This window comes from Magnolia sinica, chromosome 6 (genome assembly GCF_029962835.1).
Source record: "Magnolia sinica isolate HGM2019 chromosome 6, MsV1, whole genome shotgun sequence".
Classification (NCBI taxonomy): domain Eukaryota; kingdom Viridiplantae; phylum Streptophyta; class Magnoliopsida; order Magnoliales; family Magnoliaceae; genus Magnolia; species Magnolia sinica.
The window spans coordinates 62310794-62337343 of NC_080578.1; the positions used below are offsets into that span (position 1 = coordinate 62310794).

The following is a 26550-nucleotide window of genomic DNA, read 5'->3' on the forward strand; positions in this document are numbered from 1 at the left end:
TCTTAGGTGGACCACACCATGGGAAAATAGTAGTGATTGAATGCCCACTGTTAAAAACCTCCTAGAGCCCACTGTAATGGTTATTTGACATCTAAACTGTTGATTAGGTCATACAGACTTGGATGAAGGGAATATATATATATATATATATATATATATATATATATATATATATATATATATATATTCCAAAACTTTTGTGGCCCCTAAGAAGTTTTTAATAGTGGGCGTTCAATCAACACTGTGGTCGACTTGAGATTTGGATCAACCTAATTTTTGGGCTCATACCATAAAATGATTGGAAGAATGGGTGGATGGTGTGGATTAAACACATACATCATGGTGGGGCCCACAAATCACCGACCACTAGCCATTGGCCACTGGCAAGGTGAGTAGCTGATCCGTTTCCGATGTGGGGTGGGTACGTGTTGTGCGAAGCGCTGACAGTTCTAGAGCTCCGAGTTGTACGAACGGTACAAAGGAGATCAAAATGTCCCCAAAATAATGTATTTATTATATCCACACCCTTCATCCATTTTCCAAGATCATTTTAGAGAAGCAACCCAAAAATGAGTCATATCCAAAGATCAAGTGCCACAAATAGAAGTGGAGACAATGATTCTCAGCGTTAAAACATTTGTAGGGCCCAACATACCATCTATTTTCCATCCAATCTGTTCATAAGGTCACACAGACCTGGATGAAGAGGAAAAACAAATATCATATTGATCCAAACCTTCTGTGACCCCCCAAAAGGGTTACAATTGTAGACGTTCAATCCTACACTACTTTTTACAGTGTGGTCCACTTGATCTTTGGATTTGTCTTATTTTTCAGCTCAAGCCTCACAAGGAGCTCGCCAAATGGATGGACAATTTGGATATAACACATACCTCATGATGGGACCCACAAAACTTGGTGACGTCAACACACCGGCCATATTGGTGGTGTGTGGTACACACCCAATCCGCTTCCTGTTGCGTGGCGTTAGCTCGAGATAAATGGTCCCGTCGTGGGCTTTGTGGGGTCCACTTTATGTATATGTTTTATCGAATCCGTCCATTCATTATGGAAGATCATTTTATAGCATCATTCCAAAAATCGAGACTTTTTTAAGGCTTAAGTAGACCACACCATAGAAGATTTGGATTAAGAGAAAATACAAAGATCATCTTGATCCAAAACTTATGCGGCCTGGATTAAGGGAAAATACAAAGATCATCTTGATCCATAGCTTTTTTGGCCCATAAAAAGTTTTTAATGACCATTCATCATTGTTTCTAGTGGTATGGTCCACCTGAGATTTGGATCTTCTTAAAGTTTGCAATCATGCCCTAAAATGAGATGGGAAAACATATAGATGTCATGTATATACAAAAAGTACATCGAGGTGGGCCCCACACAGTAGAGTAACACTCATTAAGGTGTTATCCGAGGGGTGTGATTGAACTCCCACCATTAAAAACCTATGTGGGCCCACTTTAAGCAGATCGATAATGTTTATTTTCCATCCAACCCCTTGGTAAGGTCAAGCATACCTGGATGTGGGTAATGTACAAAGATTAGCTTGATAGAAAATTTTTGTGGGGCCCACCATAATTTCTACTATATATTATTCTTTTAAATGGATTGGTTGTGTTTTCATACATGTCTTGATACATTTATAAATGTTATGCATCATATTTGAATATAGTTGTTTTAGTTCAATCAGACAACGTATAGCTAAGGACCCTATACAAAGGAAACCTATTATGTGCACTTATTTTCAACCATTTTCCCAATGTTTCCCCATGTTTCCCAAAAAGTGCGATTAATTACGTGATACAAATGATATATCCCATGCGATAACCGATACATATCTGTATCCCTAGGGTGCGATACATTGCGCGATACCGATATTTCAAACACTGGCTACATGTGATACACAAAAAACGAGTTGTATGGAAATGGGGCGCGCTTCAGTCATGTGCGAACTTTGGAAGGAAAGGAGCAACAAGATATTGTCACATTTGTGGCACCGTTAAGAAGAGATTTTTTTCCTTGAAGGTAACTAAAATTTTATTAAAAAGAAAAGAACAAGGTCAAATTACAACAAGGACGCCTAAAACACAGGGGAAAGATTATAACTTTCAAAGGATTCTAGACATGAGGCCCACCCCATGACATCTGCCTTGGGCCTCCTAACCACCTCTGAAACCGACCTGCTATGATTTCACATCTATTATTCCTTTCCACCCATATTGCACAAACCCGCCAACATAGCTAGAGCCCAAAGCGCCTTGCCTTTTTTTCCCCTATACCTCCACTGTTCCATGCTATAAACAACTCTTTAATGGAACCCGACATCACCCACGACACTCTAAAGATAACAAAGAACCTTTCCCACCTCTCTAGTGAGGGGCAGAGGATGATATACCGACTCCATATTCTTCATACACATCACATAGATATTGAGAATCACCATTTTCCTCTTTTTCAGAGTTCTATTGTTAATACTTTGTTTCTCCTCACCAAGCAAGCGAAGGTAGCCTTAGAGGGTTACCACAATGCCAAACAAAAGACATAAACCCTCTGCACACCTCGAATGTTGATCCATGCAACAAACTGAAGAACGATTAATGCAAGGTCATTTTCACATCGGGCTCGAGTGGGGTGGCTTGTGTGAAGCGAGGGCACACTCAGGGTGGGTGGCCTGTGTGAGGTGAGACCCATGTGAAGTGGGGCCCACGAGGGGGGTTTGGCTGAGGGCCTGGCCTAGGCTATAATATAAGGGATTGATTCGCCAGCTATATCAATTTGAGCTTTTAGAGCAAGTGGTTAGTTGTCCTGTGTTAAAAGTGGTATCAGAGTGGGAGGTCTTGTGTTCAAGACTCATCACCGAGGGTGATGAATGCATGGACATTTTCACACCAGGCTCGAGGGGGGTGGCCTATGTGAAACCGGACCACACTCGGGGTGGGCGGCCCATGTGAGGCGGGTGGCTCATGTGAGGTGAGATGCATGTGAAGTAGGGCCCATGAGGGGGATTCAGACAAGGGCCTAACCTGGGCTATGAGATAAAGGGATTGATTCGCCACACTTTATCAATTCGAGCTTTTAGAGCAAGTGGTTAGTTGTCCTATGTCAACGATTGAACAAAAAATCAACCCGAACTCTCCTCTTTCCAAACCAAATGATCACTTCTTCAATAGCAAGGAAAAGGTCTTGAAGTCAATTTAGAAGCCACAAGAAATCAACCGCTTCCTCACCTGACGAATTCCTACGGCAAAGAGGGGTCCAAACCACAAGATTGCCAATCATAGAGAAACATCGCGCTATAGGGATATTCTCATCTAGGGAGAACCAAGTTAAACCTTGGGGAAGTCTTCTTTGATTGCCCTCTCTCCAATCCAAACATCTTCCCAAAATCTAATCCTCCCCATCCCCCCACTGAGAACCCAATCTCGCTATCGCCTTCCAAATTGTTAATTCCCATTATCTAGAAGATTCTTTAGTCCACCAACTCCCATCCCTAACACCGTACTTTCTAGTGATCACTACTCTCCAGAGACTATCTTCCTCTGAACCAAACTGTCGCCGCCACTCACCCAACAGTGCCGAATTCATAACTTCCAACTTTCTTATTCTTGCTATGATGCAGGACATGAAAATTAAATATGATATGCGAGATTTCAGGCTTAAGATCACGTTAGTTCAGAAACAATTACACAAATTCCATATCCCACATGAAAGTCCAAACATTCAATTAAGGGGAATCTATGCGGGTCCAGGCCTACACATGATAGGGATGGATCAATAAAAATTATGAACCAAACGATACTCAAAGATAAGAAATAATCATCCACACATCCATAGTAATCAGTCCCTAATTCAAGAGATTCATCAATTTCAAATCAAAGAACCCTAGGGTAAGAAAAGGAGCATAAAATTGGAGATTTGAGTAATTTAGGGTTAGGTTTAGGGATTTTGGGTGAAAGCGGAGTGAAAGGGAGGAGAGAGACGAACCAGAGAAGTACCACACGCTTGGACAATAACAATGGCCCAGACGCACATGCGTGTGATCTTGGCCGCACATGTGTGGGGCCCACTATTCAGGAAAAGGCCACCTTGGCCCTAGTCGGCCAGGGATGGACTCTAAAACCCCCAAATCTCAGCTCGATCCGATATACGGTTTGTGCGTGGTGCTCCGCCGAAGTTTCAGCCCTCCTGTAGGGTCAGATTCTGAAATTCTGCCGTGGGGAGGAGAATTGCTGCAATAAATGATTGATTCGAAGTGTAGATGATGGGGTGAGATGAGAAGAAGGGATGATAGAAGATGGGTAGTAGAGATAGCGATGGATGGGGGTGAATCGGGGTAGATGTGGCTTCGCACCACGGTAGTTAACCCTTCGATGAAGGGAGGTCTTCGCACTCAATTAGGCTTCACAACTTAGAGAGTAGGAAAGCGCAGAATTTTTATTAATCTTCAATCAATAAAAGAAAGCTACAAAGGGTGCCTATTTATAAGAAAACCCTATACCCCAAAACTCGCGCCATGTGCGCAACCTATTACTTGGCAATGAAGTAAACCAAAATAAAAACTAATCAAAGAAATCTAAAGCGTCCATGATTTTCTAAATAACATTAATAAGCAAAACCTAAAATATGAAATCAATCTGACTAGTGGGCCACGATCATGAGATCCCATGATGGGCTTTTCTTAATTAACGGGCCCACTCTTTTGAATCAAAACTTCGTCTTCTAGGTAGAAGGCCCTTCCTGAACGTCGTCATCGATCCAGATCGACGGTGGAGCTCTCCTTCTAGCATGCGTGCGTAGGTGGGGCGGCCTAAGTGCGTGTGTGCGCGTAATGTCCCCATCAATTCTTCCTAGCTGCGAAGATTTCGCCAGTGGCGAAATAAAATTCCTGAACCGTTCCAGGATGTCAGGATCAAGTCTCTGAAGCTCCTCCTCAGTGAGTCACGTGCTATCTGAAGCTGGGCGTGACTTCCATTTAACCAGGTACTTCTGAAACCTGCCGTCCAACGTTGAAACTATCTGATGGTCCAGGATATCCTCTATTTCCTTTTCGGGTGTGTGAAGGTTAGGTATGGGAGGTAGAGGCTGGGAAATGGGTCGGGAAGGATAGTTATGGGAGGTAGAGGCTGGGAAATGGGTCGGGAAGGATAGGTATGGGAGGTAGAGGCTAGGAAGATGGGTCGGAACGGCTAGGTATGGGAGGTAGAGGCTGGAAAAATGGGTTGGGAAGGGTAGGTATGAGACGTAGAGGCTGGGAAAATGGATCGGGACAGGTAGGTATGGGAAGTAGAGGCTGAAAAAATGGGTCGGGACGGGTAGGTATGAGACGTAGAGGCTGAGAAAATGGGTCGAGAAGGGTACGTATGGGAGGTAGAGGCTGGGAAGAAACGTCAGGAAGAGTGGGTATGGGAGGTAGAGGCCGGGAAAATGGGTAGGGAAGGGGCCATGGTTCAAGGAATAAATATGGGGAATGAGGACGGGTAGGCGAAGGGCCGGACAAAGTACCCTGAAAAGTAACTAGCTCCTCCACATTGAATGTGGAACTAATTCCCATAGAAGGTGAAAGATCTACCTCATACGCATTGAGACCGTTTCGTTCCAGCGCTACATGCGTGTAACTTACGAATGACCCCCGGAGGGTACCGTTCGGGCCAGATGCGAACTATCACAGGGTCTCCAATATTTAATTCTTTGAAACGTTTATGTTGGTTTGCGAAAAATTTGTAATGTTCATTACTAGTAGTGATCTTCTGCCTGATTTCTTGATGCCATAAATGAATGTGATGCACAAAAGACTCCACAGGCTCTGACACCCTATGGGACAATGACTTAGGGACAAGATCAATAGGTTTCCCAAGTTTATAAACAATAACGATTTCATAAGGACTAAGACCTGTGGACCTATCGACAAACTCGGCTGTAGGTATTACGATGTCTCATGTTTTGGTGTGCTCTATGTCCCTCCTAGGGGGAGACTCATCCGGTAGATCATCAGGAAAGACATCACGTAACTCATCCATTATCAGAATGACCTCAGTGGGTAACTACACTAGCGTCTGGTGCACTCTCTCCAGCCACAAGGCCGCACATGTCGTACCCTTCAAAATAGTGGTCTTGATGTCTCTCATGAGGTGGGTGCACGGGTGCACACCCATAATTGATTCATTCACCAACTCCATTCATTAGTCTATACACCCGGCCACCTGCTTGAGATGGGACATCTACCCCAACGGTGGGGTTTGTCCTGGCGATGATCTTTAGTCGAGTAATGCGCACATCAAGTTGTTCTAAGTATTGGTCCATTTCCAAGCGCTTAATCATAAACTCCGACTTTTGGGACAGCTTGTTTAGTGACTCTTGCAATTGTTCCATGTTTAGTGTAGGGTACCAACCAAAATTCAGCAATATAGTTGTCAAAATATAAGAATTTTTTTTAAAAAAAATTAAAAAATTAAAAATTAAAAGAAACAACCTAGTTTCTAAAAATGAAAAAGGAAAGTTTTTAAAACAAGTTTGGAAAGTTTCTAAAAAAAAAGCAACCTAGTTTCTAAAAACGAAAAAGGAAAGTTTCTAAGAAAAACAAATTAGGAAAGTTTCTATAAAAAACAAATTAGGAAAGTTTCAAAAAAAAATACAAATTAGGAAAGTTTCTAAAGAAAAGTAACCTAGTTTCTAAAAACGAAAAGGAAAGTTTCTAAAAACAAATTAGGAAAGTTTCTAAAGAAACAAATTAGGAAAGCTTCTAAAAAAAAAACAAATTAAAAAGTTTCTTAAAAAAAAAAAACCTAGTTTCTAAAGAATAAGAAAAAGGAAAGTTTCTAAAAATAGAAAGTTAGTTTCTAAAAAAGAAAAAGGAAAGTAAACTAGTTTCTAAAAAAGAAAAAGGAAAGGAAATTAGTTTCTAAAAACAGATTAAGAAAGTTTCTAAAAAATTAGTTTCTAAAAAACAGAAAAGGAAAGTTTCTAAACCTAGAAATAGAAAACTAAGTTAATTTCTAAATAATTCAAATAAGGGGATAACAGAAAATTTCAGCAACTTATGTTAGGGTTTATGGACCTCTAAACAGCCATATATGATGAGAATTGATGCGTAATGGACATAAACAACCAAACCCTAAACATGTAATGAATTCCCCTACAAGAACCTTAGGCTCTGATACCAAATTTGATGCAGGACATGAAAATTAAATATGATATGCGAGAATTGAGGCTTAAGATCACGTTAATTCAGAAACAATTACACAAATTCCATATCCCACATGAAAGTCCAAACATTCAATTAAGGGGAATCTATGCGGGTCCAGGCCTACACATGATAAGGATGGATCAATAAAAATTATGAACCAAACGATACTCAAAGATAAGAAATAATCATCCACACATCCATAGTAATCAGTCCCTAATCCAAGAGATTCATCAATTTCAAATCAAAGAACCCTAGGGTAAGAAAAGGAGCATAAAATTGGAGATTTGAGTAATTTAGGGTTAGGTTTAGGGATTTTGGGTGAAAGCGGAGTGAAAGGGAGGAGAGAGACGAACCAGAGAAGTACCACACGCGTGGACAATAACAATGGCCCAGACGCACATGCGTGTGATGATAGAAGATGGGTAGTAGAGATAGCGATGGATGGGGGTGAATCGGGATAGATGTGGCCTCGCACCACGGTAGTTAACCCTTCGATGAAAGGAGGTCTTCACACTCAATTAGGCTTCACAACTTAGAGAGTAGGAAAGCGCAGAATTTTTATTAATCTTCAATCAATAAAAGAAAGCTACAAAGGGTGCCTATTTATAAGAAAACCCTATACCCCAAAACTCGCGCCATGTGCGCAACCTATTACTTGGCGATGAAGTAAACCAAAATAAAAACTAATCAAAGAAATCTAAAGCGTCCATGATTTTCTAAATAACATTAATAAGCAAAACCTAAAATATGAAATCAATCTGACTAGTGGGCCACGATCATGAGATCCCATGATGGGCTTTTCTTGATTAAGGGGCCCACTCTTTTGAATCAAAACTTCGTCTTCTAGGTAGAAAGCCCTCCCTGGACATCGTCATCGATCCAGATCGACGGTGGGGCCCTCCTTCTGGCGTACATGCGTAGGTGGGGCGGCCTGAGTGCGCGTGTGCGTGTGATGTCCCCATCATGCTCCCACCTTCTTTGTACGGACGACACACTCCATCCCACCTCAACAGATGAAACTTCTTTTTATCTTCTGCACCCTGCCACAAGAAATCCTGTCTTACTTTCCTTAAACTGTTCAGAACCGCATCTAGGCTCCATAAGAAAGACAAAGTAAAGAGGCAAATTTGATATAGCAACTTTAACTACCATTAAGCATCTATCCATCCCCCCACCCCCTAAACAACACTCACACACAAAATGCCTACTCTTCCAGCTTGCCAACACAAAGGGAAAGCCTAAGGTACAAGGAAACAAAAGACCTAGCTTGATAACCAAACACCTCTATATGACTTGTTACCTCCTCGGAAATGCAGATCCCTAACATCTCACTCTTTAAAAATATTCACCTTTAGCTTGGACACCACCTCAAAGCACCTAACAATTTTTATGAGATTATCCACCTTTACCACTTCTGCATCAGAAAACAAGATGATATTGTCGGCAAATTGGAGATGTGAAATGTGAAAGTCAACATTCTTCTCCTTGAACCCATTGATTAGATCCACATATGAACCTTTATCCAACATCTTGCTAATAGCCTCCACAACCACCACAAACAAGAAAGGAGAAAGACGATCCTCTTGCCTAAGTCCTCTTGATGCCTTTAAAAAAACTTTTGGAAACCTGCTTGACTAAAGCTGAGAATTTTGCCGACCCAACACACTCTTGAATTTAATTTTAATCTTTTCATACTTGGGAACTGACATATCAATGAAAATGGCATGAGTAATTTCTAGAAGATGGCCATTCTTTCTTTCAACAATGCCATTTTGTTGTGGGGTATATGTAAGGTGTTCGTAATGGTAACGGTGGTTGCAATGGCTACCACTGTTACGATTTGGGCCTATACAGTCATTACAATCTTTAAAAAAAATTTGTTTCAGGACCATTACATAATTGTTTTGGCATACCAAAGGTATACAAGTGGTTTGAGAATTTATATTGTACTTCTAAAGATAAGTCAACATAGAATGAGAAAGATATTCCTTTGCATTATCAGTACGAAGGGTTCCAATGTTTATAGTAAATTGATTTTTAACCCAAGCATGAAACACTATGAAGATTGAACCAACGTCATCTCTATTTTTCATTAAATAAATCCATTTGATATGAGAAGCATCAACAATGAATGAGAGAAGTATTTAAATCAATTAGAATTAATTGGAATCGGCCTCATACATCAGAATTGAACCAATGAAAAATTTTGTTCAACTTTTTTTCCATCGAGGGATAAGCAGACCTATGATGTTTAGACATTAGCCAAAACATGGGCCTCACATTGAAATTTTTAATACCATTAGACTCAACTGACTAATGCAACAAATACTATAGGACTGAATTAAAAGGATCACTAAAACAACAATGCTAAAGATAAAGATCCTTAAAAAGAAAAAAAAAAATACAAAATATTACAGTAAGACACTCACTAAACTAACTTGAAGAATTCAAATGAAGAATGTAAACCCATCCTTCTCAAGTCCACTACCAAGCTGCTTATTTTTGTCTTTAGATCCTGAAAGACATAATGATCGGGAAAAAATGTCATGCTACACGTAGATCCTTTGTAATATGATTCTTAGAAAATATATTAGAAGCAATATTAGGGATCAATAAGACATAAGATAAGAAGAACAATGGTGATGCTGAAACAATGCCCTTTTCCCTTTGTAGGTGTCAAGGTACCATCTACTAACTTCACACGACATAAATGAGGATTTGAGGTAAATGAAGAAAAAGAAAGAGCCGTACCTATCATATGATCAATAGCCCTTGAATCAATTATCCAAGGCTCAGGCTTAGAAGCAGTGTGAAGAGTGGTGAAGGTATTACCTTTTTTAAGCCAAAGATGTAGAAGGAGAGTTCTTATTGTGGGTGGCTTCCCTTAGTAAAGCATTGTATTCACTTTTTGGGAGATGTGCCACATCCCCAGTTGGTTGAACCACGGGTGACCTTGCCAATGGAGCCATTTCTCCAACAGTACTTGGAAAGTTTAGCAGAACGACCTTGAGGTGGTCTATCATGAAGTACCTAGCAATAGTCAATATTATGGTCATATCGACCACAATAAGTTCACAAACGGTCCACCATGACCACACCTAGGGCTTGCATCTCAACCTCCTCATCTAACTCTACCTCTTCCAATACAAGCATTATTAAAATTTCTAAAGCCGGTCATAAGAGCAAATTTCTCAACCATGGCAGGTCCCATGGCTGCACGATGCCTCTCATCTCTTAAGAGCCAAGCATAAACAATTTTTATGGAAGGTTGAGTAAATGAACCAAGAATCTGAGCCTGCACAGACCCACTAACAACTCGAATATCTTCTTCTTCTTCTTTAATACCCTGTTTATATGCCTTCGCATCAGTAGTACAAGAAAATTGGAGATCATCCAGGAAAGATAATTCCCACCACAAACCATGCATCTTAATATAATAATCAGAAATTGAATGCTCCCCCTATCTCAAAGCTCCGATCTCCTAGTAAATATTGTAAATCTAAGCCATATTATTCTGATCGGCATATAATTCATGAGCAGTCAACCAATTCTCACAAGCAGTAGATAATATGAAAAGGCCTTTATTAACTTATGATTCCATAGAATTCAGAAGCAAGGACATGATGAGCAGATTATTTGATTTCCAATCTCCATAAGAAGGATATGGCATAGCAGGTTCTGGCACACTGCCATCTACATAACTTCTGTTTTCCTCTAATAAACATCTCAATTGCATTCGACCATTGAAGATAATCACTGGACTTGAAGTTTATGGGTTGTAATCTACAACTCAGGATTTTCCGAATGAACAACAAATCTCTCCATCTTAGAGTTGATTGAATCAACTGTGTCAGACCTTGATGGAGAGGCCATATTGAATCCACACAACATGGATTAAACAAAGTTCAAAATAATATTCAAATCCCAATTCACAAAAAAACCAAGAAGAGAGAGGGAAAATCTTACGGCTGGATTAAAAAAATCAGAATCTTGTTTGAAGAAGATTGCTTAGCAAAATCTTCTCTCAGATCTAAAAAGAAAAAAGAAAAAAAGAAAAAGCTGCAAGTCTCAAGCCTCAAAGAAAACTTCAGTCTTAATTCAAATTCCACCACAAATCTCAAATAGCCTTCAAAAATCTCCATCCACAGGTTTCCCCTCTTGAATCAAATCCAGATATGTGGTAAAAAACACCCAGGACCCTCAAAACAAGGTGAAATATATGTATAAATGAAGAAGAAAAAGAAGTGAAAAGAGGAAGAGAGGAAAAAGAAATATGCTTTGAAGGAGAGATCAAGGGAGGAAGGAACAAAAGTAAAAAAAAAAAAAAAAACCTAAGAACAATCCCTAGTCTTTGATACCATGTTAAGTAGAAATGCTTTGAAAGAAAGGAAAGACTAGTAGGGTTGGATGCCCAACCCTATTGTATTTATAAGAGAAACTATGCAAGTTACATAAAATACCCCCAAGTAAAAGGGCAAAATTGGAAACAACAAAAACCTTTAAAATAACGTAAAGCTAAAAGGCCCACAGCCCAAACCAGGGGCCCATGGCAGGCCCATATATACTATAACAGAAGAAAACCTTGCACTGTGTCATCTTAATTTGTGCTTCTTATTCCTCAGGAATGGGTTCCTCCGAGAAATGGCTCATTGGATAGTACCATTCCCTTTGTTTCTATTCAGATTTTCACCAGATACTATTCACCCTACATAGAGAATATGTGAAATAGGGAACAGAGAGTACTGAATGCTGCATTTTTGTGGATGGATAGAAGCTATAATAATTGACTGAGCTTACCCATGCCAAATAATGTTTTAGAGCTTATTCTTTGGTTTGCAGTTTACTTTTGTTTAATGTTTTGGTTGCGAAAATAGCCTGTTGATAACAAATGTTGTCTTGGTTGCAGAGTGCTGAATCATTCTTTAGAAGCATACTGTCAAGTATGGAGGTAGTCTACTTGAGTAGGAACCCCACTGCAAAAGCCATTTTGGACCTTGTTCGTTTAAGTGATGGTGATCATGTTTGCTATGATCATTTAGCTTTTAGGACTTTTGGGGTAATTTTGTTCTCTTTTATACTCAGTTGACTTTTTTTTCTCGTTTAGTTCCATTAACATAATTTGGTTGCCTTTATCATGAAATTCATTAATGTTCTATGAATCTTTTTGTTTTTAAATTAAGGTGGATGGACACGGGATTGACTCGATAGCAAAAATTTTCTTGGACTTTGGTTACACGCCCCGTGACGAACTGAGATTTCCTGCGAAAAAGTTGAAGGCACTGTGGTTTACTCCTCCTGATACTCAGCACAATGGCAGCGGGAGTGGGGTTTATGGTCCTTTGCCAAGAATTTTTATATCAGAGCTTCTTGTTGATGAGATGAGTTCTCAAGTTCAGGTGGTATTCTAAGAATGCACTCTTTGGTTAAATGCTAGTTTGGCTGGTTCTCATGAACATGCAAAGAGAAATGCTGCATGTACTTGTGAGTGTATTCACCTGCATGGAATCAAGTTACTGTTGTGCGAATCAGAGGTGCTAATGTGTGGTTCCAATCTTGCACACAGGTCCCTTGTTTCACATGAGAGGGGAGTACGCTTTCAAGGTGTAATGATTGTCTCCACTAGTTTCTTTTAATTTGTCAGTTTCCCACAACTTCCTCATAAACACAGGCTTAATATACTTTTTCCCTCATGATTCTAAAGGTTTGCTTGGTAGTAGGATATGCATATATTGTGGTAGAGACTCAGACCTTTACTACAAAGGTGCAACAAGTACACATTTTTGTTTGTCTCTTCTGCCCTTTAGCAAGCAAATGTTAAGATTAGATTTTTTTAATGATCTTTGGAATTTCTTATTGGCAATTTCATCTTCTTCAACATTGGAAGAGAAATGAAGGAAAACGGTGTGGTAACCACACCTTTGCAGTAAATGTTCCTCAACAAATAGTGTGCTACTACCAAAGAGATCGTGGGAGAGCTTTTGGTATTCAATAATTTATACTGTCTTATGACAAGGTTATGAGGAAATCACTCTTATCATCTTAGGCCCCTGTTTGCTTTTTGCCTAAAAATGAGTTCTTCTCATTTTATTTAACAGCGATGTTCGAAATATCGGGATCGCATTATGTATCACATCCTTGGGATACGGATACGTATTGGTTATAGCACAGGATATATCATTTGTATCGGGTAATTTACTCACTTTTTGGGAAACATGGGGAAACATTGGGGAAATGGTTGAATTTTTCAATAAAACTTCAAGGATTGTTAAAAAAGACGTTAATACACACTTTTAAATCACATCTCAAAAAAGAAGTGCACATAATAGGTTTCCTTTGTATAGGGTCTTAAGCTATGCATTGTCTGACTCAACTAATGCAACCATATTCAAATTGAATTCATAACATTTAGAGTGTATGTGATGATAATTTCATCAAAGTTTCAACACTCCTAAATACTTTGAAATTAGTCTCAATTGACAGTTGATTGAAAGGAAATTTTGAAAAAAAAAATAATATTTCAATAAATTTTTTTTAATTATTAATTAAAAAATTATTTTTGAAAATTAACAAGGACTTAACAAATCTGTAGATCAGCCTTCATACATGCTTGATTTCATATTTGGAGTGCAACATTGCAAGCAATTCGGGAGAAATTGGGAAATTTTTGTTTCTTTCTTAATTTTCCCCAAATCAGACCACCTACACTCAAATTTCGAAATTAAAGTGTATGTGATGATCATTTCATCAAATACTCCTAAATACTTCGAAATCAGTCTCAATTGACCACTGGTTGAAGGAAAATTTTGAAAAAACATAGAGAACATGAAGAACTAGTGGATATCGAAATCAAAGCTCCAACTTCATGGATTTTCATGCAAAACATGAACCAATGGATTTTTAACCATTTGACACTAATTTAACATGATTTCAACAAAAAAAAAAAAAAAGATCGAAAATTACAAATTCAAATTCTCACTGGATCGAACATGTGGGATATATCGGCACTGCCTGTGCGTTTCTTATCACACAGGTGGGATACAAGATATACGTGGGATATATCGGCCAATATCGTCGATATTTAAAACATTAGTTAACAGTAATGAGTTGATCTCTAATACATAATGAGTTTATGTTAACAGTAATTATATATTAGAGAATCTCTAATACATGATTAATTTTAACCAAAATAAGATAAACTCATTTTTCGACATCTACCGAAAAGGGACCCCCAACAATGATCCAAGATCACAAATGAGGAATATATAACAATTGTCCAATGCTTCAACCAAGGAATAGAAGACCCTGCCTTCTTGTTTTAATGTTGGAAAGCTGATGAAGCGAGGGTGTCTACGGGATGAGAGTTAGATCTACTTCTAAACATGCAAGCATCTATATAGAACTTCACGTATATTTCGATACAAAAGCAACAAACACTATGCATAACTCGAATGTGTATAAGAAATAAGGAAATGGTCCATGTGTGGGCCTTGTCTATATTTAGTCCACCACTCCACCTGCAAATTTAAAGAGCACGCATTTGAGCGTATGGTGTTGATTCCATCGATGTAGCTCTGATACTTCATGTAAGAAACTGAAGTATTGATTCGATAAAACTTAACAAATCTAAAATCTAGGTTGACAAAAACTTAGTTTGCCACAACTTCTCATTTGTAGGAACTAAACTGATGCAGGGACGTGTGATGGATTAACCCTAGATGCATGTATAATTAGGTTGAAGAGATTCAAATAACAAAATTAATCAACTAATTGTTTTCAATCAAGGGGATTAAGCAAATCTCAACACGAAGATGAAATTATTCCGTCAGGATCATGCCCCTTAGCATAAAATCACGTAAACAATAAATTTAAAAAAAAAAAAAAAAGGACCTAGGGATATGAGGATATCCCAGATCTAGCATAAGCTAGTCCACAGTCAAGTTTGGATCTGATTCTCCTGACTAGTTAGCCCTCTTTTCCGTTCAAACAAAAAGGGAATATCCAGAGAGGAACAAAAGAGATGAAGAAGAGATGGGTTCAACATAAAAGAGAGTACGGATTCTAGGGCATCAAAGAAAAGAAGACGGCTGATTCTTACCTTTTCCTGCACATCAAAGATCTAGAAAGAAGGAAAATCTGAAACCGAGGTGGAATCCTTAACACCCAAGGGCCAATCTTGAAAGCCTAATCTCTTTGGTAAAAGAGGAAGAAAGCACACGAATTCTCATTCATTCAATAAATAAAATAAGGTTTCTCACAGTGTATATATAAGCCACGGAAAAACAAAAACTGCTCTAAAGCCCCTGAAAACAAGGAAAAGAATAAAAAGGCACCTAAAACTAAAACATTTGCGCGACGGGATGTGAAATTTGCCCCATGGGCCTGTAGTCATGCCGCTCCTACACTTGTAACGCTTCAGAAAATGGGTCTGATGGACTCGACGTCCATCCACATCAACTCCTCTGCTCCAGTACTCTGTCGACGACGCCTCCTCTAGTACACTCTAAAGGGTGCACCACTGATGTTTGCATTAATTCTCCCCGGGTAGGAACAATTCGCCATTGGCAACAGTGAACTTCTGTATCTCTCGAGCAAATTGAGGTTGATGCATTGTAGCTCTGTCTTTATGATCCAAGAGTTTTCTGTAACGGGCCTATTACTCCATTCTACTAAGAATTTTTTGAAACCCCTGGAGTGAGTGGAAACCGCCTCGGAGTCCAAAATTTTCTCTATCTTGTCTATTCTCGATGCAGGTGGAAGAGAAGGTAAGATGGGTACAGGAAGGTCAGGCTGTGGCCAAGGTCCATATATAGGGGGGGTCTGGGAAGAAACAGGGGAATCAGTAGATGAAGGTGATGGCTCATAATAGGGAACTAGATCTTGCACATTAAATGTGGAACTGATGCCTATGGAAGTAGGGATATCAACAGCATAAGCATATTAGACCCCAACCTTTTCACAATTTTATGTGTCGTAGCATGAAGCCTCTTCACGGATCCAGGTGGAAACATATCAGACCTAGTACAAACCATGACGTTATCTCCAGGTTGAAATTCCTTAAATCTCCTGTGAGTGTCAGCAGAAAGTTTATAATGTTCATTACTTGATCTCACTATGCAATGCTTGTATATGCTAGGTGAAGGACTCTCTTAACGCTAAAGGACGTTGTGGGGTAGCCATGGGGATCAAATCTATGGGGCTCGGGGTCAAAGACCTAAAACAATTTCAAACGAGCTCATTCCTATGGACCTGTTCGCTGAAGAATTATATGCGAACTCTGTTATGGGAAGAACAATGTCCTAGGTCCTGTTGTGGTCTCCAACTAGCCATCTCAACAAATTCCCTAGGCTACGGTTCACTACCTCTGTTTAACCATCCGACTGGGGATGATATGCTGAAGAAAACTGGAGTCTCGTACCTAAAAGATGCCAAAGAATCTTTCAAAAATAACTAGTGAACCTAGTATCTCTGTTAAACACGATGGATTTAGGTACTCCATGAAATCGCACCACCTTCTGAAAGAATAACTTAGCAATGTGGGAGGCATCTAAGGTCTTATAATAGGGTAGGAAATGGGCCATCTTAAAAAACTGATCAACAACCACGAGTATGTAATCGTGCTTACGAAGAGTCTTGGGAAGCCCAAGCACAAAGTCCATACTGACATCATGCCACACAGTACGTGGAACTGGCAAAGGAGTAAATAAATTTGTATTTTGTTTCCTCTGCTTCGCCAATTGACATGTCCGACACTGCCCTACAATCTTAGTTACATCTCACTGGAGATTACGCCAATAGAAACGATCAGACACAAGGGCAACTGTTTTATCTTGACCAAAGTGACCTACCATCCCTCCAACATGCAACTCCTAAGAAAATCACGGAGGGATTTACATGGGATACAAAGCTTGTCCCCTCTAAAAAGATATCCATCTGTAAGGACGAACTCCGCTCTCCTCGAGGGTGGGTCACTAGACAATGACGCATAAATGATCCCAAAATCAGGACAATTTGAGTATTCACCCTTGAGTTGCTCAGAACCTGTAACTTTAATGCTCATGGACCACAGCGTCATGACACGATGGCTAAGTGCGTCAACAACCTTATTCTCTTTTCCGGCCTTGTGCTTAAACACAAACATGTACTCTTGAAGATGTGCCCACTTGGCATGACTAGGGCTTAACTTCTTTTAAGAGCTCAAATATTTCAAGGCCTCATGATCAGAGAACAGGACGAATTCTTGCAGTAATAAATAATGCTGGTAATGGCGCAATAATTGCACAACCACATAGAACTCCTTGTTATAAGTGGAGTGGCGTTGTTTAACCTCGTTCAGCTTCTCACTAAAAAAAGCCACAGGATGTCCCTCTTGGCCTAACACTCCACCTATGGCAATTCCTAACACGTCACGTGCTACCTCAAAGACTTTGGCAAAGTCAGGTAGACGCATGACTGGTGCTTCCGTCATCTTCTTTTTAATTTATGAGAAAGCTAGCTTCGCAGCTTTAGTCCATTGAAACTACCCTTTTCATATGCAATCTATGATAGGAGCCATAATTGAGCTAAATCCACGAATAAACCGTCGATAGAACGTAGCTAGGCCGTGAAAGCTTCTCACGTCGCGTATGGTATGCGGCTCAGGCCAATTGCCAATGGCCTTGACTTTCTTAGAGTCTAATGACATAACGAACCCCAAGAAGGAACACTTCTTGAGGTTCGCATAGAGCTTTTCTACACGTAAGGTGTTGCAGACCTGCCTCAAGTGCTCGATGTGTTGGCTAGGGGACGTACTATAAATGATGATATCATCGAAGTACACAACTAAAAACTTGCCCATAAAGGATCGCAACACCTGGGTCATCACCCTCATAAACGTACTTTAGGGCATTAGTTAATCCGAAGGGCATAACCAACCACTCGTACAGCCCGTCCTTCGTCTTGAAGGCAGTCTTCCATTCATCTCCCGGGCAAACATGAATTCGGTGATAACTACTCTTGTGGTCAATTTTCGAAAAGATAGTAGAGGCGGCCATCATGTCAAGCATGTCATCAAGCCTTGGGATGGGAAACTGATACTTGACAGTGATCTTGTTTATGGCACTACTATCGATACACATGCGCCACATGCCATCTTTGTTAAATGTAAGAAGCGCGGGTACGGCACACAGGCTCAGACTCTCACGAATGAATTCATTTTTAAGCAATTCATTCACCTGCCTCTTTAACTCGACATGCTCGGTGGGGTTCATTTTGTAGTGAGGGAGGTTTGGTAGGGTCGCCCCTGGGACAAGATTTATGGCATGATAAATGTCTCGCATCGCTAAAAGCTCGTCTAGAAGGTCCTTAGGGAAGACATCCCGAAACTCCTCTAGGACCGGACGAATCTCCTAGGGTATCCCCATAGCAACCTCGGGTGTACTCTCCCTAGCCAGTAGGTCGTACACCATAGTCCCCACCTTGGTCTCTCTCAAACTCCTCAACATGTATGATGTGGAGAGACTTAGACCGAGGCGCCCTTTGACTCTTAGAACCGCCTGGGGACGCAACATCTTTCGCTCCTGTAGACAATTTGGGAGAGAGTGGGCTTAAGACAAGTATCTTTCCTTCATGCTTAAACACATAATTATTCATACGCTCGAATATTGTGACATCTTTGTCACAGAGCCATGACCTTCCCAAGATGATATGACCAACGTCCATCGTAACCACATCACACCACAACTTGTCCTTGTATGGTCCAAACTCAATCGAAACAAGGCATCGCTGGGTCACAGGGAGGGATGTCGCATCCATCCAAAAAACTCTGTATGAGTTGGGGCGAGGGACTGGCTTCAACCCCAGGCGACTCAAAGTTACTAGGGAAACTACATTCTAACAGCTCCCGTTGTTTATGATCGCTTTACAGCTCATTTCTCCACACTTGGTGTAATGTGGAAAATGGTGGCGTCAACCCCAGGCGACTCAAAGTAACTGAGGAAACTACATTTTCATAGCTCTTGTTGTCTATGATCACTTTACACCTCTTTTCTCCACACTTGGCGTAAGTGTGGAAAATGGTGGTTCTACGCCAATCTTCACTTTCCTTCACCTGGGTCAAGGCGCACCTCACCACTGCAAGTGGAGTAGTCTCCACAGTATCATCCTCGGCATCACTCGCCGGCTCAAGGGATGGGATAATGTTCTCCTCATCATCCTAGTCACCCTCGACTCTATCTGCCACTTCTTTTGTGGGGTGTTCTGAAACAAAGGCAATGCACCCACCCTTATTTGAACACTGGCAATGTGACCCATGCCACCACAACAGTAGCACTGCCCTGGCATCGCGGGCCTAGTACTTGGTCCAGCCACGTTGTTACCTCGATTTCTATTGATTGGTTGGGCACCCAGTTGAGCTCTGGGTTGATTTCCGACCTAGGGCCTTGCTCCCTATAGAGCTACTCTAGGCACAATAGGTCGAAGATCAAGCCCCCGCACATTGGACTGGCGCACATGGTGCTCCAGTTCCTGCACCACTCGGTAAGCGTGTTCCAAACTGGTGAATCATGAGGTGCAATGTGGTGCTCCAGTTCCTACACCACATTGCACCTCATCATGTATTAATCAAACTTGGCAATGTATTCGGTCACCATCATGAATCATTGGCGCAAAGTATGCCATTGATCCAACAACCTTTGCTTGTAAGAAAAGGAAACATACTTCTCTCGCAACAACTCTTTCATCTCAATCCAAAAGAGAACTAGCCCCTCTCCAGATCGATTGCGGCAACACTCCACATTTCTCCAATATAGTTTTGCCTGGCCCACCAATTTCATGTTGGCAAACCCAACTCGCCATGGGTCTGGCAAACCGTGCCACTCAAAGAAGTGGTCCATGTCTACTAACCAGTCAGAAACAACTTTAAGGTCCAATCTCCCATCATAATTGGGGGCGTCAACCTTGACATGGTCCTCGTACTCATGGTATATCTGAAGTTGCTGAAGACGCACCCCACTATGGCCCTCCCATTGGGCGAGAAGAACAAGATCACAATTGTGTGTAAGTGGTAATGGATATACCCCATCGTGTTCATTGTCAAGCCCACAAGCCTGGCCTGCGCCCAAGCCATCCTTAGGGCCCACAACTTGGGACTGATCAACAACCCCAGTGTCGGGGTTCGCCTGGGCACTACTTGCAGTGGCGGTTGGAGTACCAGTCTCTAAGCGAGTAACTCTCTCCTTTAGACGCATGAACCTACCATCCTGATGTGCAAACTGTTGATCCATTCTCTTAGTTAGGCCCTCCATAGCCTTGGCAAATTGATTGAAGTCCATGGTGTAATGGAGACTAAATCCACGATCAATGCACGTGGGCATACACCAGGAATGAAAAGTAAGGGTCATGGATCTAGGTGCACAAAGGGGTAGATCTAGTGAAAATATAAATGGTGATACCAATGCAATACAAGTACCCTATATGGCCTATATCTATGTGGGGACTCAACAAAACCTAGGAAAAGGGCTAATTAAACTCAACAAAATGTCCCATTCGTAGAGTTGGCACATGGGTCAAGTTGTGATGGCCTAACCTTAATAAATTTTCACCACAAAGGGAGATTGTCGATAGACTGACCTACGCTAAGAACCAATCTCTGATACCAAAATTGATGCAGGGACATGTGATGGCCTGAACCCTAGATGCGTATATGATCAGGTCGAAGAGATTCAAATAATAAAATTAATCAATTAATTGTTTTCAAACAAGGGGATTAAGCAAATCTCAACACAGAGATGAAATCATTCCGTCAGGATCATGCCCCATAGTATAAAATCATGTAAACAGTTAAAAAAGCGAGGACCTAGGGATATGGGGATATCCCAGATCTAGCATAAGCTAGTCCATAGTCAAGTTTGGATCCGATTCTCCTTACTAGTCATCCCTCTTTTCTGTTCAAACCAAAAGAGAATATCCAGAGTGGAACAAAAGAGATGAGCAAGAGATGGGTTCAAAATTAAATAGAGTACGGATTTTAGGGCATCAAAGAAAAGAAGACGGTTGATTACAGATTTTAGGGCATCAAAGAAAAGAAGATGTCTATTTCTTACCTTTTCCTGCACATCGAAGATCTAGAAAGAAGGAAAATCTGAAACGGGGATGGAATCCTCAACACCCAAGGGCCAATCTTGAAACCCTAATCTCTTTGATAAAAGATGAAAAAAGCATACGAATTCTCATTCATTTAATAAATAAAATAGGTTTTCTCATAGTGTATATATAAGCCACGAAAAAATAAAAAAGTGCACTGAAGCCCCTGAAAATAAAGAAAAGAACAAAAAGACATATAAAACTAAAACATCTGCGCTACAGGGTGTGAAATCTGCCCCATGGGCCTGCGGTGATGCCGCTCCTGCACTCGTAGCGCATTAGAAAATGGGTCCGATGGAGCCGGCATCCATCCATATCAACTCCTCCACTCCGGTACCATGTCGGCGACTCCTCCTCCTCTAGTACATCTAAAGGGTGCACCACTGATGTCCACATCATAACTTGATTTCGAACAAGTATTTTTCTCTCATCGCAATAAAGCTTTTTTAGCTTGTAGGATACAAAATATATTCTAGTAGGGACATTTACTGAAAGGCGCAAACATTGCATCTTTTCATTTATTTCTTTTGTCCTTTTAGTAAGAACTTTCATACCTATCCTCAAAAGATGGAGTACTGTACTCAATCAGATAAGAAGTTTAAGAGACTACACTATTTGAGATGAAAGCATCAATCATCCTTTTTAATTTGTTGGATATTCTCAAAGATTGAAAGAAGCCATGATATCAATGACAATGTCATTGAAGAAAAGCCATGAATGCCAACGAGAACGTCAATAATACCAGATGGTCTAGGTCTACCAACTAAGGGCCGTTTGTTTTTCTGTAATTACCTGTGAATACAGGTAAATGGATAATGATTACTTACATTACACCAGTAATTACATGGTGATGCCTGTACACGATGGTGACGGCTACCGCTGTTTGGAACGCTCCAACACTGAAACTGAGAAAAGAAAACACAATAGGTGTAAAATTTGTGGGGCCACTGCTATGTATGTGTCTGATCCACGCCGTCCATCCATTTTACTTGTTCATTTTAGGGTATGAGCCAAAAAATGAGGCAAGTCCAAAGCTCAAGTGAACCACACCACATGAAACAGGGGGAAATTGATCGCCTACCGTTGAAAACTTCTTGGGGCCCACAGAAGTTTTGGATCAAGCTAATATTTGTGTTTACCCCTCATCCATGTCCGTGTGACCTTATGAACAAGTTGGATGACAGATACACATCCCTGTGGACTGTGATCCACATTTCAGCTTTCAATGGTGGACGTCATTATTCCCACTGTTTCCTGTGGTGTGGTCCACATGAGCTTTGGATCTGCCTCATTTTTGGTCTCATGCCCAAAAATGAGCTGGTAAAACAGATGGACGGCATGGATCAAACACATACATCATGGTGGGCCCCACAGATTTAATCGAATTCAATCCCTGTCTGATTACATGCATTGCATCATGGTTCTTGATGTGTAATTAAAAAGTTTATTTCCCCTCTCTATCAAAAACTGGTGAGAAGTTATCATTGCTTATTTATGTTCCACTTATAGTATAAATGGAAAAACAACAAGCCCTAAATGAAAGGTGGTATGTGGGAGATACTAGAACCTCAATGGCTAATAGGGAATGGGGACACACCTCTAGATTTGGATTCTTGCTCTCTTGGTTTTCACAAAACTAGGAGCACATTTTGGTAGAAGGAAAGGCTGACATGGTAGCTTAGGGAACAAGGAAATTAAGCTAGGAATTTCTCTCGTGGTGAGGGGAGCTCTCCCAACATCTATATTTTCTATTTGGAAGTGGGTTATCTTAATTTCACATGTTTTCCTTATTACTCTTAAACTCAACCTATCCAATTCCTTTGGGAATTCTTTCCCATTCTGAGTTCTTTTTCCTTCCTAATACCGTCCTTTCTGTGTTAAAAGAAATATGAGAATGCCCTTGAATCCCATATCATATATGTTGCTGAGGAACATCCCAACTTTGTGCTCCCACATATGGAGAAACAAGTATATCGACTTGCACTTCATTAATCCCAGGTTTGAAACTCCTAGGATCTTACATCTTCCCTTGGAACAGAATCATGTATGTAATGGAGAGAGTTAACTAATGTATGAGAGTTTATTTTTGTTATGTGATTTCCCAGGTACATCATTACATTTCTAAACTGAATGCACTGACAAAAGAGAAGAAAATTAAGTATGCTAACCATGCTCTAGTTTTGGATCATGGAAATTGAGGACAAACAGCATAATTAGAAGAAATTTAAACCTTGTCGATGGGTTTAGATTTTTGAATCATCTGGCTATTTTGGCCGAAGTGGAAAATTGTGACTTACGTGTTTCCTAGGATGTGATGGTTAATTAAGAAAATTATGTAGAACAATGTGATTTTTATTAGAAGCTTCTTTCCCTTAGAAAGTCTTGAGAAGATTAGAAATTATACTCCTAGGGGACTATAGATGTCTGTGAAGGATCCGTTCTATACCGATAATCTTTGGTATTTTATTTTTAAAAGGTAACACTACCAGAGATTGAACCCTGGATCACTCAAACACACTACACTCTCTACCAGCTCTGCATCTAACGAGCCAGAGACCTCTGGTATTTTAACTGTCCATTTTCATAGTCCTTTATTGACTGTTTCGAGAACCTGCATGGGAAAACATGCATTTCAGTGGTTGGGTTTTGACCCAACAAACATGATATTATGGGGTTCAAGTCTGTAGCTCAATGGCATGCATCTTGTTCAACATTGAGATCTTGGTCTGGAGCCCATCGTGCTGATAAAGAAAAAGCATTAATTCATGTGTATATCTTTCTCTTCTAAATGGTTAATAAACTCTCCTTACATGCATTCTGTGTAGCATGGCTTGTGATTGTTGTGTTTCCTCATTTGCAGAAAGATACATGTGAAAAGTAATACGGATCACATGATTCACATCTTCACTTTGAATATCAATAATTGTTGATATATTTCTTTTTTAAATGTAGATGGCGGGAATAGTTATGACATCTTTATCCATTTCCGTGTATGGAAGACAAATCTTGAATGCGCTTCTTTGCTATTACTGCCTTTTTTGCCACCTCCATTAATTCTGATAGTGGGCCCCTCTTTACCTATTTAGTATTTTGAATGCCAAAATTATTTTGTTACTTTGGTTTCTGATCAGTAAGTGTTGCTTCATACATGCAGGAGGTAATAAGGAAATACACTAAAACTTCTGGCAGTGGAAATAAACATGCTGCCCTCGCAAGTGCATTGGGATCATTAACATGGGGAAAGCCCCTATATTCTGATTACCAACAGTTGTCTCGGTATTTCTTTTCAGAAGTTCATTTTCTCTTGCAAGTGCTTTATTATTATTATTTCAGTGGCAGATCTGTGGTAAATATCATAATTTCAAATTCCATATCATTCTAAGATGGTTTAGATGCTATATTACTGGTTGTTCTATGCCTGAGGTTGGAATTGAAGGTGATTTATTGTCGAATGTATTTCTAGCCTTGTTGCATTCCAATTAAATTGCACATAATATGTTTCATTTCTGAGTTGTACACTTGCGGTATTTTTCTGAAATCTTGGTTATATATAGCAGATGTATAACCATTTTGGAAACCTCTTTCTTTTTAACTGACAACGAAGTTCTGTATGTGTTTTCCAGGGAAAGCGAATATGCGGCGTGGACTCTTGTCAATGGCTACATGGTAAATCATGTTACCATATCCACTCATCGGCTAAAATCAAAGATGAGAAACATCAAAGACCTAAATGATTTTATTGAAGACAATGGATTCAAATTGAATTCTGAAGGGGGCATTTTAAAAGGTTGGTGATCAAGATTACCTGTGTGGACTTCATGTTTGAGTAGGCATTTTTCAGGCATCAGATCAAACTAGATTACTACCTTCCAATTAAAAACAAAAATGGATAGAAGTATATTGTTGACAAAGAGTTTTGCACTCTTATAAAATGCTATCCAATTCGTCCCCAGTTGCTTGCACCAATGAACCAATATCGGGTTCCTATGCTAAGGAGCAGGCACTTCATCAAAGCCTTTGTGCCAAGCACGGAGCACCCAGCACCAAACTGCTAAGGCAGGCGCTAACGTCACAATCAACAGATCTAGCGCCCAATCAGGAGGAGCCACATGTCCATCACCTCTTAGGCAAGAAATTTGGGCCCCACAGGCCTATAAATGTCCCCATGCACTCATTTTGATGGGACATTCGGATCTATTTGGACTACATTGAAAACTAAGGGACTCTACGTGCTGGTGCTCATTAAGTTGAGCCTTACATGCTTGAACGCTCTCATCCTCCATTGGGAGGGTCGTGCGCCATGCGTTAGGCCTCCTAGGGAACTTCCAATGGATAGGCCTTTGCACCTAGGCGCATACCTATTACAACATCTGTGTCATGGTGTGGGGCACTTCCTCAGCCCTTGTCCAAGGATAATAGGTGCAATGGCTCGAGACCAATCTCTCTTCGAGCCTGACTCCTTGCGCCCAGGCACAGACCTATCCCAACATCCATGCTAGGCGCGAGGGGTCGTCACCAGATGGCACTAGGCTCCAATATCTGATTATCTTCTCCTCTTCATCTCTGGCATGCGAGACTCATGGCATTGCGAGACTAATTACGTTTATATTCGCTAAGGATATTTATGAGTCTCCTTAGCCTGATCAAAGATTCAGACACTGAAGTTGAAGGACCATAAATTAGGATCTTTTTGCTATTTTGTACCATGTAATAGGATAGGTCATCTGGATTTACCTTTTATTCAAGGGTTTTCCCAGGCATGTATGTAATTAAGGGCTTGTGCCAAAGCACAACTTGAAATATATCTTGTTCCCTGACCAATGAAAGGTTCTCGACATGGCATATTTTGGGTGTATATCCTTGCAAATGGAGTCATAAATTAATCTAACATCAAACCCCAATGAACAAAAGACTCTTTTGTTGTGAACATATCTTACTGCCATTGTTTCCTTGAAACATGTTACTTCTATTTGTTAAAGATTGATTCCTGTGAAATGTTTTGAATGATAGAAATGGGTCGTAAGGCGTCTTCTTTCCTTGTGCTGCAAGCTAGTTCGGAAAATTCATGAAAACTTCATGCATACATCCTTGAATATTGGCAATGATGATTCATTTTTCATTAAATCATGTAGTCCTACTGGTTTGGTAGGGAATTGTTGGCAGGATAAATTCACCTTGAACTACCCATCCAGAAGTTTGTTCCTTTGCTTTCTCCATTTCACTTATTT

General features: G+C 40.3%; 1 protein-coding gene across 4 annotated transcripts in view; it reads left to right on the forward strand.

The window, feature by feature from the left end:
- LOC131248803 (uncharacterized) overlaps positions 1-26550 on the forward strand; it is a 97957-nt gene that overhangs the window by 44289 nt on the left and 27118 nt on the right. For all 4 annotated transcript variants that reach the window (XM_058249265.1, XM_058249264.1, XM_058249263.1 and 1 more), the window contains exons 2-5: positions 12111-12260; positions 12385-12600; positions 24477-24598; positions 24946-25109. In XM_058249265.1, coding sequence (XP_058105248.1) covers positions 12111-12260; positions 12385-12600; positions 24477-24598; positions 24946-25109 — 652 coding nt within the window. The remainder of the gene's footprint in view (positions 1-12110; positions 12261-12384; positions 12601-24476; positions 24599-24945; positions 25110-26550) is intronic.